This window comes from Barbus barbus, assembly GCF_936440315.1.
Source record: "Barbus barbus genome assembly, chromosome: 29".
Taxonomy (NCBI): Eukaryota; Metazoa; Chordata; class Actinopteri; order Cypriniformes; family Cyprinidae; genus Barbus; species Barbus barbus.
The window spans coordinates 18,491,930-18,508,729 of NC_136757.1; the positions used below are offsets into that span (position 1 = coordinate 18,491,930).

General features: G+C 36.6%; 1 protein-coding gene across 1 annotated transcript in view; it reads left to right on the forward strand.

Moving 5' to 3' along the window:
- The window catches only part of LOC306849705 (membrane-associated guanylate kinase, WW and PDZ domain-containing protein 3-like), a 53,051-nt gene that overhangs the window by 17,175 nt on the left and 19,076 nt on the right, over positions 1-16,800 (forward strand). The window contains exons 5-12 of the mRNA XM_079384949.1: positions 4,811-4,984; positions 5,681-5,858; positions 6,554-6,624; positions 7,651-7,818; positions 9,509-10,001; positions 10,511-11,021; positions 11,119-11,182; positions 12,610-12,990. Coding sequence (XP_079241075.1) covers positions 4,811-4,984; positions 5,681-5,858; positions 6,554-6,624; positions 7,651-7,818; positions 9,509-10,001; positions 10,511-11,021; positions 11,119-11,182; positions 12,610-12,990 — 2,040 coding nt within the window. The remainder of the gene's footprint in view (positions 1-4,810; positions 4,985-5,680; positions 5,859-6,553; positions 6,625-7,650; positions 7,819-9,508; positions 10,002-10,510; positions 11,022-11,118; positions 11,183-12,609; positions 12,991-16,800) is intronic.

A 16,800-nucleotide genomic window follows, 5' to 3' on the forward strand; every position in this document is an offset into this window, starting at 1 on the left:
AAGTTAAATTTTACAAGTAGGATTTCTAGACCTGGAAATTATATAATATAAATGGATAAAATAAAGGGCAATGGGCATTTGTGTAAGAAATATAAATTTGTCTAGTTACGTCAAGCTATTTATTTATTTATTTGCGATTATACTTATTTTTGTTTTGATTTTCTTTTCAAAAACTACGAGAGCCCATGAAATAAAATAGGTTTTTAAAACAAAATAGGGCTTGGGGGCCTTTTTAAAATTGTTGTGGACAGTGAAGGGCTTTTGAGTCAAATAGATTGAGAAGCACTGATCTAAAGAGTTATTTCATTTCTTATCAAACAATTATATTTTCTCTCAAATAACAAATTAAAATATAAAATACTAAAAAATTAAAAACTGCAGAACTCCGACCACCATTCACTAAGTTCTTCATATTTGTTTATTAAATATTTAGGCTGATTTGATCATATTTTTCAGCTACCAGTATGTGTGATTTACACATTTTACCTTGTTTAAATCCATTCTATTCCACAGATTTAACTCACAAAATTCATATTCAGTCAAATTCATGTGCAAACATATGGAACAGACAGGCCTTGTTTTGGATATAAGAGTTAAATTTACAGTTCTACTCAGTTAGTGTGCTCATGCATTTGAATTTATGTGCTCGTGAACACATGGTGAGGGTCAGGGCGTCACGCCAGAGCTCCAAATGCTCAAGCCAATCAGAATCAAGAGAAGCACCCTCCAGACTGCGGAGAAAAGTGCCGTGCAGGCTCGGTTCTTGTCCTCCAACATTATCAGCAGAAAGAGCTGAAAAAGAGCCATAATGGAGAGAGAACAAGCGTGTAATGCAGACTGATGTCTGAGCCTGCTAATGTCTTTGTTAAGGGTCTCACACACAGCTGCAGATTCACACTATGACATCCTTCAAAGTTGCAGCTCTTGGATTTATGAATATGTTTCCGCTGACTCGTGTTTTTGATGACGCTGCGCCGCTTTCCTTTGTCATTGAAAAGTAAGAAAGATATTGTTCACTTGTTATGTCCATCTCAATCCCACATAAAAATGGTTTTGTGGTTTTAATGCAAACCTACTGATGACTCCTGGTACAATCACTGACCATGTCAATATCAATAATAGGGACTTCTTTTTGTTTAGATTTAGTTGTTTTTGTTTTAGAGTTAGACCTTTAGATTTTTACTTATCCTGCCAAAATCTTCACTCTATATACATGAGTGTTCAAACAAATGGGGCTTTTGAAAGTTTTCTATGCTCACCAAGGCTTTATTTGACCAAAAATACAATACAAAAACAATAATATTGTGAAATTTGAAATAACTGGTGTCTGTTCTTCGTACTTAACTAACTCAGTTAGCAGGATTTGATTGATGATTTCGCTTGATCTTGGATCATTTGTTCCATCCTGGATCATCCTGGACTTGCTGTCATAGCAACAGGTCCGTAAGCTTAGACCTGCTTTATTTTAGTCGACTAGTCGATTTTTTTAAATGATCAACTTCATTTTGCTCGTGTCGACTAACCGGCAAAACACCGGAAGTGGCGCATTTCATGAACGAGAATCCATAAAACACATTATTAGACTATTTTCCAAAGCTGCATGATATATTAAACCCATTTAAAAATCATAATTAAGCATAATTGTGAATTCACAAATGCTATGATTTAATTAAATAATTATATGTGATGCAGTTCTAATACAGTATATGCGCTTTAATTATTTACATACGTGTAGGTTAAGTACATGCGTCACACAGCGGCTCTGTTCACAGTAGTTCCACATAAACTGTTATCAATTACATGTGGAGCGTCTCAAACTCCATCTCTGCATGTTGTTGTGAGTTTGGGTTTATTATAACGTTTATTAAAACCTTAATGACCCCCTAGAAACTCTAGAAAGGTGAGATTTGGTATGATATGTCTATAATTAATAACAAAAGTGTTTTAATAACTGAGCAGTGATGCCCTGCAGCTCATGAGTCATCTCTCCAGCCAGAAACCACACCACACTCGTACTTTTCTATCACTCTGTACAGGAGAAAAGAAGCTTTTCTCTGTAATCCCTATTTCAGTTTCTCGGTCTCTGTCTCTTTCTCCTCCACCCACATTCCCTCTCTCTCTTTCTCTCTCTCTCTGTTTATTTTTTTTCTCCAGTTGTAAATAAGCTGCAGTGAGGGAGTTATGCTACAGTTAAATATCACTGAAAGTGCCAAACATCTAAACTCCCTTAGCTGCGAAGGATTGTGCACTCCTAGTGGTCTTATAGTGTAAATCGTGTTTTTTTCACCTGAAAATACAGGTGCATCTCAGAAAATTAGAATATGGTGAAAAAGTTCATTTTTTCTTGTAACTTGTTTTAAAAAGTGAAACTTTCATATTTTAGAATCATAGATTAGATTTAGATTGAAGTAAAACACACTTTTAATTTTGATGATTAGAGCTTACAGCTCATGAAAGTCAAAAATCAGTATCTCAAAATATTAGAATATTTACATTTGAGTTTCAACAAATGACCATGCATACAGTATACATTCTGGGAATCTCTTGTTTTTTGAAATCACAATTATGGGGAACACTGCTGACTTGGCAATGGTCCAGAAGACGATCATTGACACCCTCCACAAAGAGGGTAAGTCACAGAGGGTCATTACTGAAAAGGGTGGCTGTTCAAGGAGTGCTGTATCAAAGTATATTAAATGAAAAGTTGAATGGAAGGAGGAAATTGGGAAGGAAACTGTGCACAAGCAACAGGGATGACCACAAGCTTAAGAATACTGTCAAGCAAAGCCGATTCAAACACTTGGGAGAGCTTCACAAGGCAAGGAACTGAAGCTGGAGTCAGTGCATCAAGAGTCACCACGCTCAGACGTCTTCAGGAAAAGGGCTACCAAGCCACTTCTTAAACAGAAACATCATCAGAAGCATGTTACCTGGGCTAAGGAGAAAAAGAACTGGACTGTTGCTCAGTGGTCCAAAGTCTTCTTTTAAGATAAAAGTAAATTTTGCATTTCATTTGGAAATCAAGGTCTGGAGTCTGGAGGAAGGGTGGAGAGGCACAGAATCCAAGCTGCTTGAAGTCCAGTGTGAAGTTTCCACAGTCTGTGATTATTTGGGGTACCGTGACGTCTGCTGGTGTTGGTCCATTGTGTTTTATCAAGTCCAAAGTCAATGCAGCCGTCTACCAGGAGATTTTAGAGCACTTTATGCTTCCATTTGCTGACAAGCTTTATGGAGATGCTGATTTCCTTTTCCAGCAGGACTTTAGCACCTGCCCGCAGTGCCAAAACCCCTTCCAAGTGCTTTGCTGACCATGATATTACTGTTACATGATATTACTGACCTGAACCCATATGGAATCTATGGTATATTTTCAAGAGAAAGATGAAAAACAGTCAATCCAACAATCCAGACGATTTGAAGGCTCAATAGTGCCTCAGCAGAGCCACAGGCTGATCGCTTCCATGCCACACCTCACTGATGCTGGAATTTGTGCTATAGGAGCCCCGACCAAGTATTGAGTGCAGAAATGAACATACTTTAAACAACTTGAACTTTTCTGCTTTGCAAATCCTTTTTGATTGATCTTAGGAAATATTCTAATAGTTTGACTTTCATGAGCTGTAAGCTCTAATCATCAAAATTAAAACAAAAAACTTTTGAAGTGTTTTACTTTACATGTAATGAATCTAAAATGTATGAAAGTTTCAAGAAAAAATGAACTTTTTCACCATATTCTAATTTTCTGAGATGCACCTGTATGTTGTATGCTTTTACTTTAGCGTTTTAGAGGTGGATTAATCTCATGTTTTTGCATTGATCTGGATGCTAAAAGAGCTCTGGAACATCCTGTCAGTTTATTAGTTTCATAACAGCTGCAGTGATTAAGGGTTTTAAAGAGAGTGTGATCTAGGGCAGTGGCAGCCAGGAGCAGGAAAAAATCCTCTTTTGGTAAAATGTACAACTAGAACTATATAATTAAAACTGGTGTTTTGAAACATGAACCATTTGAAATGGCTTTTAAATGTAAGATTATTTTAAATGAGGAAAGTTTAGGATTTTTATCATTTTGAAATTAAGAAATATAATGATATAAAATTAATTCTGCACTATTTCTATTTATGACAATGATCATGTGAAGCCCTTGGTTCCAAAGGTCAGATTTTCTTGCTTCCATTGAAGCACAAGGTGATCTTTTGGAACATCCACTCAAATCATGCATCATAATCATCAGCTTTTGTGGAGCTCTTGCCAGACTTGTGGAGTTCATGCCCGTTTGAGTACATGTTGTTACTACAGGAATAAGGGGCTCATGTTAATTCATGTTCATTTTAACATTTCACAATTGTTATGTTGGAAATATGTAATGAAGACTGTTGTATTATATTAGACATAAATTTACTAGTGGTTTTAGATGTTTGTTTGTATGTCAGGTAGCCTAATTGTAAATTTGAATGCTTTTTTGGATGAATTTTTCTTTTCAAAGTTAATGGTGTGCTCATAGGGTTTGTATTTTGCTGGATTAATACCTTTTTACTTTTGAAAATTGAGATCCAAAGCCTTCTATCTCAAGCTGTTTTGAGTCTCCTATTCTGTCCACAATTCTAGAAATGACTCTTTGGCTGCCTCAAAAAAATCGACTCAAGGAACAATAGTTTTTAGGTTGAAAATGGATGATCTTGTCAAGGACTGTTTCAGTTAGTGCATGTAAAGCATTGTGTCTGAAGGCCATTGTTTTTGAATTTTGCTGATTGGAATTTTTTTCGATTGTGGCTTCATAGAGGCCATTTCTAAAAAATCTCCATCATCACAGGGAACTATTATGGCACACCTCGGCCAGTCCACATTGGTCCTGACAGCCCCCCCATTACATATCAGGAACATCGAAATCTCCTGAGGAACTTCCGTACCCGTAGCAAATCGCTCAGCAACCTGGAAAAGGCAGTGGAGGAAGGGGACAACAGCGAGGAAGACTCTGGTCTTTCAGGTATTCAGCTGTTGGGTCTACCTTTATATTGAAAGTAGTTGTTTTTATTTCTTGAATAAGTATTTTTAAATGCAAGCAACTTCCTATCTCATGGTACAGTAATATATTTAGGAAACATTTTCTGTTGAGATTGGGACCTTCTCTTTTTTTATCAGGATCTATAACTTATAGTGTACTCCAAGGCACATGTTTGGGTCCTTTTAATTTTTCCTCTATATGTGCTCCCTTTTGGTTCATTTTATTCCAAAACTAAGTATTTCCTTCCATTGTTACACAGGCAATACATTTATGTTCTAAAAGCCATTGTTAAAACTAACATAAAATTTAAAGCCTAACATAACGCAAAAGCCAATGAGAAGTTACTTTGTTGTTGCTTAAATATTGTGTGCAATATAAAGTATGTTGAGTTTTCTGTGGCATGTTGAATCTTCCAGCATCTCTGGATCTGACTGAAGTTTTTAACCATTTTGCATTTTAAACCCACAGTTTTTGAACACTCAACCAGGACATGCTTACATTTTTATGTTTTTGACATTAAAAACTATGGAATTGTATTTAGGATTGATGCCTTTCTCATATTAGAGCTGGCAAGAGGAGAGTAACATGAACAGCGTGACCTCTCGCTGGCCTGAGTTTGCCTAAGATTATACAAGACGGCTGCATCTCATGTCATGTTCACTGTACTTTGTTTCCCAGCGGGGTCTGCAGGAGCCAGCAGTGCCCCTCCTACCACCATTGTCTCACCTAATCAGACTTGGGATTTAGGCGGTGGGCGGGATGGAGGGGTTGCCATGGAGAATGGAGCACGTAGAGGGGCATTGCCTGAAAACTGGGAGCTGGCATTCAGTGACACGGGCGAACCCTATTACATCAAGTGAGTCAGCTGGGGGAGAAGGAAAATATAAGACGGTATAGTGAGAAATAGAGTGGGCAAGAATTGAGACAGAAGGTCATTTGCTTCCTCCAGTAATCAAAGATTATAGTCAAAGTTGACATGATGCCTTTGTATGTCACATTGGATTTTTGACATGCGAAGGCGACACTTGAACTTTAAGATGTGCGTCAATGAGAAATGTTTATTTCAGTGGGTGGCGTACAGTTATAATGTTAGAAGTAAATGTGATTATTTTGTATTTTTATGCAAAAAAGGTGACATTTGGACTCTAAGATGCACATCAATGAAAAACGCAGAATCTTTGCCTTCATCTATGAAAATTAAGTCAACTTAATGTGGTTATTTTGAATTTTTGATGCAATTTTGTGTAAAAAAAAAAAATGGGTGACATTTGAATTTCAAAATTCACGTCAATGAAAAATACATAATCTTTGCCTTCATCTATGAAAATTAAGTAATCTTAATGTGGTTAATCTGGATTTTTTATGCAATTTTGTGTAAAATAAAGGCGACATTCGAACTTTAAGATGCACATCAGTGGAAAAATGCATAATCTTTTCCTTTATCTATGAAAATTAAGTTCTCTTAATGTTTTTTGCTCTCAGAACTGCAGTTGTATTTCATCTTAAAGTTGCTGATGAAACAAAGTCTCTCTCATTCCTCTAATTTTTCAGCCATAACTCAAAGTCCACAAGCTGGCTGGACCCAAGGACTCAGGGCAAAGAGATTGTCAGCAAGACAGAGTGTGAGTGTATATGTGTGCATGTGTGTGTGAGCTTGGCTCCTCTCCAATTTTTGCCCCCAAACATACTCTCACTTTCTCTGCAGTCTTCACATAAAGATTAATGGCAAACCTTCCTGGAGCCATTTAGTCTTTCTCTCATGCCTTCATCTTATCCCTTGTTTCATTTGCCTTTCAAACCTTATCCACGATCCCCTCGTCTCTCCCCACTCACTTTCTCCTCTCATCTCTATATTCCTTTAATGTTATCTATCACTCAAAGTATGCTCTCTTAGATTTGAGAAGGTCATGTCTGCTATCACTTTTGAGCTGAGTGATCTTCAGAAGTCATTATGTCTGTTACTATGCACATATGTGTAAGAAGCCACAAATGCAAATACATTTATGTGCATACATATCTAAAATCTAATTTAACCATGAGGAAAAAAGTTTTAGAAGTTTGAAAAACAAATAGTGTGTAGTATACAGTATATGGTATACTGCCTACTGTTGTGAAATTATATACATTTTCATAGGTTTCAGATTGTAGTATACTATTGTCTCATGACCTCTTCACATTGCATGATTAATTCAGCAGTTGAAGTCCAGTAATCATGCTGGAAGTAAATGTGGTTACTTTGAATTTTTAGATGCAATTTTGAGTAAAAATAATGTAATGTTTAGCAGTCTGTTCAAATATTGAATGAAGCAAAATAAAAGAAAAAGGTCACAAAAGCAATTGATAATTTAGTGCACTCGCAATGTGCGCTGTTTACTGCAGAATATAAAAAGTGTGTGATTGAACATTTTATACAAAGTATAACCAGTACAGCCCACATCCCAGCAGATGGCACTGTTGTTTAGCAGTCAACTCCATCCTGAAACACTATAGTGTAGGCGGTTTTGCTTAAAGGCATTGTTAAAACTCTGTGGACTTAGCATCCCGTGTATAGATACTTACTTTTATGTCTTTTTGTTGTGTGTGTGTGTGTGTTTGTGTGTGTGTGTGTGTGTGTGTGTGTGTGTGTGTTTGTGTGTGTGTGAAATTAGTACCTACATTCACAGAGCAACCATCTGAACTGAAGGGCTATTCCATACACACCAGCCTGTCGAAAGGGCCTCGTGGGTTTGGCTTTAATATTGTGGGTGGCAGTAGACCTCGAGAGTTCCTGCAGGTGTACAGCGTCACCCCTGGAGGCCCGTCTGCACTCAAAACAGGTGAGTTTTAACCCTGTGTCCTTTTAAAAAAACATAACACAGGTGCAGCTGGCACTGTTTTGCAAACACTACCACACAAAAAACTAAAAACAAATTATAGCAGTGATTAGGATCTAAAATCTAAACTTTTAAATTCGAAAATTTTTGCAAGATGTTCCAATGGTGGTTAAATTGAGGCATAAATATTTGTTAGTCATGTAAAATTACTACTGTATTATTATTATTATATTATTATTATTCAGGAAAGCTGTTTTTGTTATTTAAAATGACAAAGCAGTAATTTTATGTTAAAAATTACTGCCTCTTTTTCTCAATATGACAGTTTGCACAAGCATATTCAGGAATATTATGATGATGATTATTCTTATTTTTCAGTAAAGTTGTTTTTGTTATTTAAAAGGAAAAAATGACATGAAGCAGTCTTTTTTTATGTTAGATTACACAAACATATTCACAAAGGTATCATCTGTAATGTTTAATGTTTTCATCTGGCTACTTTTATTCTAATTTCACAATGAGAACAATTAAAATTTTAAATATAAATTTGGTGAAAAAAAGAATTGAGGATTTTCCTGCATGCCGCATTCATATTACCTTGGCAACACGAGTATTCTCTTTTGGAAACTGCTACGTGGCTTCTGCTTTTTGCTGCTTCTGTATAAATCTGCAGTAGAGGAGATGGCACTTCAACGGTCAGTTCTTTAAATATTTATAGATTTATGACAGATATTATAATTTAATAACACACACAGATTTGTGCAGGGGGCTCTTAAGGACATTGTGAATCATATGTGATGTAATGGTACTGCTGACTTTAACATCCTCTTTTTATGCTTAGAAGACAAAAAGCCCCATAGATCTGGATTTAAGTCAGATCATTTATAGATGGCAGGAAAACCAGGGGAGAGAAAAGGATCGGATGGATAAAAGATAGATTTTACCACAGGAGCATGAGCTGTTTGATTTTCTGATCTCCCTATCCTTTAATCTATCCCTCCAATCCTCACTTTTATTTTAGGCAGGAAATCCCTTGACATTCTTTCTCTCTCTCTCTGGATTAGATTAGTGTGTGTCTGTGTGTGTATTTGGTGATTTGGAGGGTCTCATAATTTGAATCTGCTCATCTGTTCTTAATCCAGATGGGCCTGTAGGTTTTAATCTGCTTGTCTCTTACACACAACACTATCCACTCACGTGTACTAACAAAACCAAACGCACACACTCATTCACTTATCCTTAAAGGGGTCACATGGTACCTTAAAAAAAATCCTTTGAGATTTCTCTTTTTTTTGTTCCAAAATATTTTTTATTTTAGATTAGTTTAGTTGATAAAATAAAGAATAACTAAAAATCAATAAAAAAAAAGAATTTATCATGACCATTTTCAACCAACTTTGACCCTTAGATCACAAAACTCAGACAAAAGTCAGACTGCAAAGATCAGGGACATTGTTATAACAGCCTTCATCCTCCCCTTTCAAACATTAATTTCAGTAAATTGTCTTTTTTGACTGGTAGAAATTTTTGAAAGTTACAGCGGGTTTTTATTGTACACTGAATTTCTTAAACTTACAAAATGAAGGACATTTTGATTCCTTATTATATGACCACTTTGATATTTGAGAATCTGATTGGTTATGATTTCCAACATGTGTAAATGCAAATCTTTGTCACTCTGTCTCTCTCTTAGCGGACATCCTAGTGTACATCAATGACTCATGTGTGCTGGGTCTGTCCCATAAAGAGGTTGTAGAAATGCTGAAATCCGTCCCCATGGGTCACAGCGTGGACGTGGTTCTCCGTCGAGGTTACCCAATGCTCTACAACCCTGATGGCTGCCCCAAAACCAGCCTTTCCTCCCCTTCTGACCCAACCAGTGCCAACCCTACAGCCCCTGGGTCTGCTCAATCCCAGGTCCAACATCCCAATGGACATCAGCCTGGCTTGGTGAACCTCAACCGCTCCATGTCTCACCACAACAACTTCTACCCCCGCATGCAGAAAGAGTCCTTGGATGCTAATGGAAACACAGCACCCCAGCTTTCATACGCAATGGCCAATGGAAATGGAGTGGGAGGGTCTATAGGGATGGGGGCGGTGACTTCTTCAAATGCCCCTCCTCCATCAGAGCGGATGAGCTCCAGTCATAGCGATACGGAGGTCTGCTCTGTTGTCACTCGCAGGTAACCAGAATGACATTTCAGACTAGTTCAGTTATTATCATTATTATTAATAAATAACCATGTTCATTCGTAATTATGGTCATGATTGTGATCGTGATAATAACAATAATGATGATGATAATAATAATAATTATTATTATTGTTGTTGTTAATGATAATAATTATCATTAATGAACATGGTGGTAATAATATTAAATAATAATAAAATTTAATAGATAACTATGTTTGTTTATGATTATTAATAATAATGATCATTAATGAACTTGTTTGTGATATTATAATCATGTTTATTAATAAGGATTATTATTATGATTAATGAACATGGTTAATATTAATAATAATAAATATTATTATTTCAAAATAAAATTAATAAACATTGTTATAATAATAATAATAATGTCATGACTATGTTCATTAATGATTATTATTACAATACTATTATAATTATGTTATTGTTATTGATGCTGTTCTTTTTGCACAAGCATTTATTTCTTCCACTCTCCATCTAGAGCTTCCCTTGTCCGAAGCTACAACAACAACACTCTTCCAGCTCCTTCTCATGTCCATCACAGTTCTAAGTCTTCCAAGAGCGATCTCTCCTCTGCTGCGCTCCTGCTGCCCCAGCCTGAGGTGGGTCCTACTGCCCCGCCAGAAGCGCCCAGCACCCAGCGACCTCCAATGCCCCAAACATCGGTTGCTGTTGCACCCCCAACTGAGCACTCACCCTGTGGTTTCAATGGGTGTCCAGCCAACAATCCCCCGCGACCTCTTCCGGGTGGCCAAGGGTCCCCCGGAGCCCCAGGTGGGGTAGGCTGTGGGGGAGGGGGTGAGCTGGTACCTGTGGCCTTGGGGAGGAGTGAGGGAGGGGGTATGGGTTTCAGTGTGACGGCTGGGGGTCATGGAGGGCAGCTGGCAGTGGTGAAGAGAGTTTGGGACAGACGACAATGCCACTCCCTACAGCCAGGGGATGCCATTATTAAAATCAACGGCGCTGATGTGCAGAGCCTCAGCTTCGCACAGGTAATTCTTGAACTCTTCGGGTCTGTTTCTGAAGCACTTCCCTCATCAACTTTACATATTTGAATCCTTGCAAATGATCTTTTTTTCATATGAACAGGTGCAGCGAGTGCTGCAAGAACATACCAAACAGGGTGAGGTGGTCTTACTGGTTTACAGAGGAGGTGAGTGTCCTCCACATTGTCTATGAATAAATCGTTTATAGTATTCCATCAAAAAACATAAGAACTGTCCATTTTGATTTCATGATCACTTTAAAATTGTATATTATTTAATCTAAATAAATTACTGAAAACATTTAGTGTGAAAAATGAATATTCAATTTGGAGATGTGAAAGATGAATTTGTTTAACATTTGTTATTATTATTTATTAATGTTTCATTGCTATTTAAACAATGTCAATTAAGAATACAAACCATAGTTAAAAAAAAACACAAAAAAATAAACAAAAAAATCTGTGCAATATTTTAACTATAACACTATGGTGGAAAACAATGAAGTAAAAACAACTGTCCAATATAAATTATATAATTAATACATATAGTTATACAAGTAGGGTGTGTAAAATTAATGCTTTAAAAGATTTAATTTAATTTAGCTTTATATCAAAGGTAATATAAATGTGAAAAGAGAAATTAGCATTTAAATATCAAATACTGGCTGATACCATTAAATAAAAAAATTATATTAAATAAAAAATAATAATATTGTCCGATAACCAGTGTTGGGGAAAGTTACTTTTAAAAGTAATGCATTACAATATTGCGTTACTCCCTAAAAAAGTAACTAATTACGTTACGCTACTTTTTATGGAAAGTAATGCGTTACATTACTTTTGCGTTACTTTTTAAATATGAGCAGGGCTTGATTGTTTTTAATACAAGAAATTACATGAATACAAATGTAAAAGCCCTGTATCTTGTGAAGGAAAAGTAAATTCACGTCTGTAAAGTAAAACTCAGGATAAGAAGGTTTAACACTCTTCGGCAATAAAAAATAATGAAGCACAATTGTAGGTTATCTAAAGTCATTTTTGCTTATTAGTATGGTTGAACTGGATCATCAAAGGTCAGCAGCAAAGACATTGGTTAATAAAATGGGATTAGATACATTTGTGTTGTTTAACATATTTAATTATTGCAGTTTGTGTCATATTCTGAGTTTGCATTTCACTGTTTTAATTCATTTTGATGAATACTAAATCTGTTTTTTGCGAGTGGGATGAATTAATGCACATTTACATTTAGATCTATAGTAACAGCATGCTCACACAGTGCACTGTCAGTCAATAAATGGGGAAAAAGTAACTGGCGTTACTTTTTTGAAAAAGTAACTCAGATATTTTGTTGTAAATTAAAAAGTAATGCGTTACTTTACTAGTTACTTGAAAAAAGTAATATTATTACGTAACTCGCGTTACTTGTAATGCGTTACCCCCAACACTGCCGATAACCAATATAATATAATAGAAAAACATCATATGAAGAAAAATCTGTATGACATATTCATACCATTACAAAGAACACCATACATCCTGCCTCTATCGCCCATCACTATCCTGTTCTCTCTCAGGTTCTCTTTGTTCCCCAGGCTCCCCAAATGCCTATAAGAGACCTCCTCCCTCCCTGGGCACCCCTGATCTGACCTCGCCCTCCTCCGATGATGCTGTGCCCAGCCAGAGCACCCTCTCTCCCTCCTCACCTTGTGGTGACCTCCCCAACCTGGTCCAAAGCACCAGCTTCCTGGACTCAGTGCCCGTGACCCTGACCCTAGAGCCCCGGGACTGGATAGGAGTCGAGGACGGACCTGCTCAGTGGAGCCGTACTGCTCCCTCTAATCTCGGCGCAGTATCCAAAAGCCATGTAGACACCAGGGGAGCGATCTCTTCCAGAGCGATGGAGGTGGAGTTGAGACGGAGACCAGGAGAAGGATTCGGGTTTGTCATCGCATCCCAGGACGTAATGAATGGAAGTAAGTACAGGCTGGGTTGAGCATAATCTGCATTTATGGATGTGACCTTTGTTTTATCTCTAGTTATTTTGTTATTTCTGTTATTTGGAAGCAAAAAGAGAACATTTAATACATTAATACAATGTTATATCAAAACTAGGGTTCTGGAAATATATCCTACTTTCTGTCTCCATAAAGTAATTATCACAAAGGGAGAGAGTATATAATCCTTCTTTGCTCCATATTTGGAGGCCAGGTGAATTGTGAAAAAAAAAAATCTAGAAAAGGGGCATTTTACCCCTCTAAGCATGCTGGTCATCTGAGTCATGCCATTATGCAATAAGCATGTGCACAAAAATCCCTAATTAGCAGAATAATTATGATTTCTATCACTTGATTTGAGGCTTTGCTGATTTGAGGCTTTTGCTCTGTACAGTTGTTTTTAATTAGTCATAAATGTACATGTATGATTTGTACCTCACTGCTCTAAATGTTGAGGGTGAAAGTTAAATATAAATGTAGGTTTAGTTAAAGTCCAAATGAGGTCAAGGTTTGTGTCCAGCAGTTCTTGTATTTGTGAAACGACAAATGGAACAGTTTCCTGAGTGCACAGTTTTTCCTGTTTTCTTAGTTTTTTTTTCCTTGTGCATTGTCTTTTGTTCAGCTGTTTTGTAGTTCAGTACTTGTTCACTGTTATTTCTTCTGTAACAGAGATTTTCAAAAAAAGAACCATTGACATTTGTCTGTTTTGGATGTTTATGGCTTTGTTACATTTTCTAAAAGTTTATGTAGCTACAGCACTTCAAAGAACCAAATGTTTACATAAAAGTTTCTGGTAACTAGACAGTGCATCTGACATAATTCAATGCACTGAATATGTAATTTAGTATAATACTATAATATTACTTAATCTAAATGCCTTTTATATTTTCAGTTGTAACATCCAAATGTCCAATGTACTTGAGTTGTGGAAACATTTGTGCCTTCAGCGCAATGATATATTTTTTTATAATTTTGCTGTAGACCTAAGTAGTATCAGACAAATTTCTATGAGGGATGATATCATTTATTAAAGATTTGGAATTGAATCAAATATGTACACCCATAATAAAAAATGGCAAACGTTTGGGCATTTATTTGAAACGGAAATATTTTGTAACATTATATTTTGTCACATTGTAATGTTATGTCTTTACTGTCACTTTAATTAATCAATTTAATGCATCCTTGCTGAATACAAGTATTAATTTCTATATGAAAATTTTTTTAGCCCAAACTTTTTAACAGTAGTGTGTGTGTGTGTTGTTAGACATCACAATATAGGGTTTTAAATATCATACACTTCCCTTCTCATGATGCTTCTTTTGTGAGAGGATTCAGTGCAGTCTTAAAATCACTTTTATTTGCTTTCACTACCATCCCTCCCTCCCTCCCTCCCTCCCTCCCTCTCTTTCTCTCTCTCTCTCTCTCTCTCTCTCTCTCTCTCTCTCTCTCTCTGCACTTTTTCATCCTCTCCCCCTCTCTATTTTCCTCAGTTCAGTTCTGACAGTGCAAGCGTCCTCGGTCTCTGCTCTAAGGGAAAAAACACCTGAACAGTCCTTCTTTTCTCAGTTTCCTCACTGTTTTGTAATATTATATGTAGATTAAAGTGTCAGTGTCAGGAATTCTCTGGATTTGAAGCTGGATTTAGAAACTCTTATCAGGACAGCATGCTGGATAGGCTTCAGTCTGCCCTGAAAACGGTGAAGGACGCGAAACGTAAATACTATCTTACCTCTAATGGACTCTTGTAATATCTTTATTCTGCTTAATTATTGACATTGGTTCTGTTTATTATTGAATTATCTGCAGCTGTATTAAGTTTAGTGGTGATTTAGTGGATTTTAAATGTTTCCGTATGTTTCCTAAAGCTTTGTGATTTGTTTGTTTGAACTGAGATAGGGTGTATTCAGGTAACAATTTGTTCATGTGAGAGAGAACAGGATGTTTTGCGTGTGTTGCATTTGTATCCATGGTCTTTGAGCTCTCCAGGATAGTTCTTCTGAAGTGCTCTCCTTCTGATTACATCTCGGTACTTTTCATACTTCAGAGCGTCCTGGAGATGGGGTTCACCTGGACTCTCACATGCCTGAAATATTTCCCCAAATATTTTTTGGCAGTGCCAATGAAAGGCTTAATTCTTCTGTGATTTGTTGGACCAGTGAACGAAGAATTATCCACACTGTAGAAGGGCCCAAATTTCTGCTTACAGACTTCAATAGCAATGAACAGAAAAAAAAAACCTTGAAGCATAGTGTACTCTATAATATTTATATTGAACTACAGAGCATTTTCAAGAATACCATTGTACGTTTATGGTACAAGTCAAAAGTCCCTTGGTACTACAGTACGTGGTATATTCAAAATACTGTGGTAGTCCCATGATACTTTTTGGGACTGTTTTTAAAGATTTAGATATGGTGCCTTGATATTCCTTGGATGTGGTATTACCATATTTTTGTGTATGGTTTATTCATTACAAAAAAGCACTGTAGTAGTACTATGGTACAGTGATGAAATCATATGGTAACACTATAGTATTTAGAAATTTACCAAGGTACTACAATTCATGGTAAGACTTAAGGTATCTTTGTAACATTCCATGTACTTACTATTATAATAACAATAAATTATGCATACTTACATGCAAGTAACCCTAAGCCAAACCCTAATCCTAAACCTAACCATATAGCAAGTACATGAGTTAATTAATATTACTCTGTACTTAAATTCATAATTACACTGTAACAAGGAGACCTTAAAATAAAGTGTAACCCAATTAATTTACCATAGTATTTACATGGTACTGCCATGGCACAAATCCAAAAAAGCCCATGGCACCATGGTATTACTAGTTTTTAGTATGGTTTGGCCATTGGTACCATATTTCTTGTTTTCGTCCACCATGGTATTCTTTGAAATCTGTTGGAGTATCATACCAGAACACATGAATATGGTATCTCTATATTTTCTAGTCTTTTCTGTCTCTCAGTTAAATTATTACTGATATGAGCTGCTCACCCTGAACATCTTATCGAGTGTGTGAGATCATCTACATGTGGTCATTTGCAGGGAATGTGCAGTGTGTGTGTGTGTGCGTGGGGGGGGCAGAGAAAGTGAGAAACACTGCATGCTCATTCGAGTTGTGCTCAATATAAGATTGGCTGTATCTTATCTGTATCCTCTCTATGTGCAATATCCTTAAGGCGTTGTCTTATGCCCGTTTCCATTTTTCAGAGGAACGAGTTGTTCTAGGGTCAGCTGATGCTGTTTCGTGAAGCTTAGCCGTGTTAACAGACATCTCAAGTTCTGGATCATTGGTTGAGCATATTTTCTCAATGTCATGTGAGGTTTTGCATTGTTCATTTTAGCGCATATTTACACGCAAGGACTAATAAACTGGATAAGATTACATATTAATCATATGGTTGGTTTTTTCATCTTTATCCCCAAAGGGATGCAAGCATCCTTGTATATGTATGTTTGAATGTTTATGATGCATTTTGTTTTGTTGGACGTGTTGTGGATCTCTTTAGACAGAATGTGTGAACTCAATTTGTTCATGGCTGTGTCTGAAACAAAGTTTCACTGCAGAATCAGATACTGGATAATTTGCTGTTGTTTACAGCAGTGTTGGTATTGTTTGTTTCTGCAGGGTCAGGCTGATGTAAATGGAGTGGTTGGGTCTGATGATCAGTCACCATTAGCTTTAATGCTGTGATCTGCATCTGTGTGTTTCAGCTCTGTAATGTGTACTTGTGTGTGAATAATTTTTGTATTTATTTTTGCGCA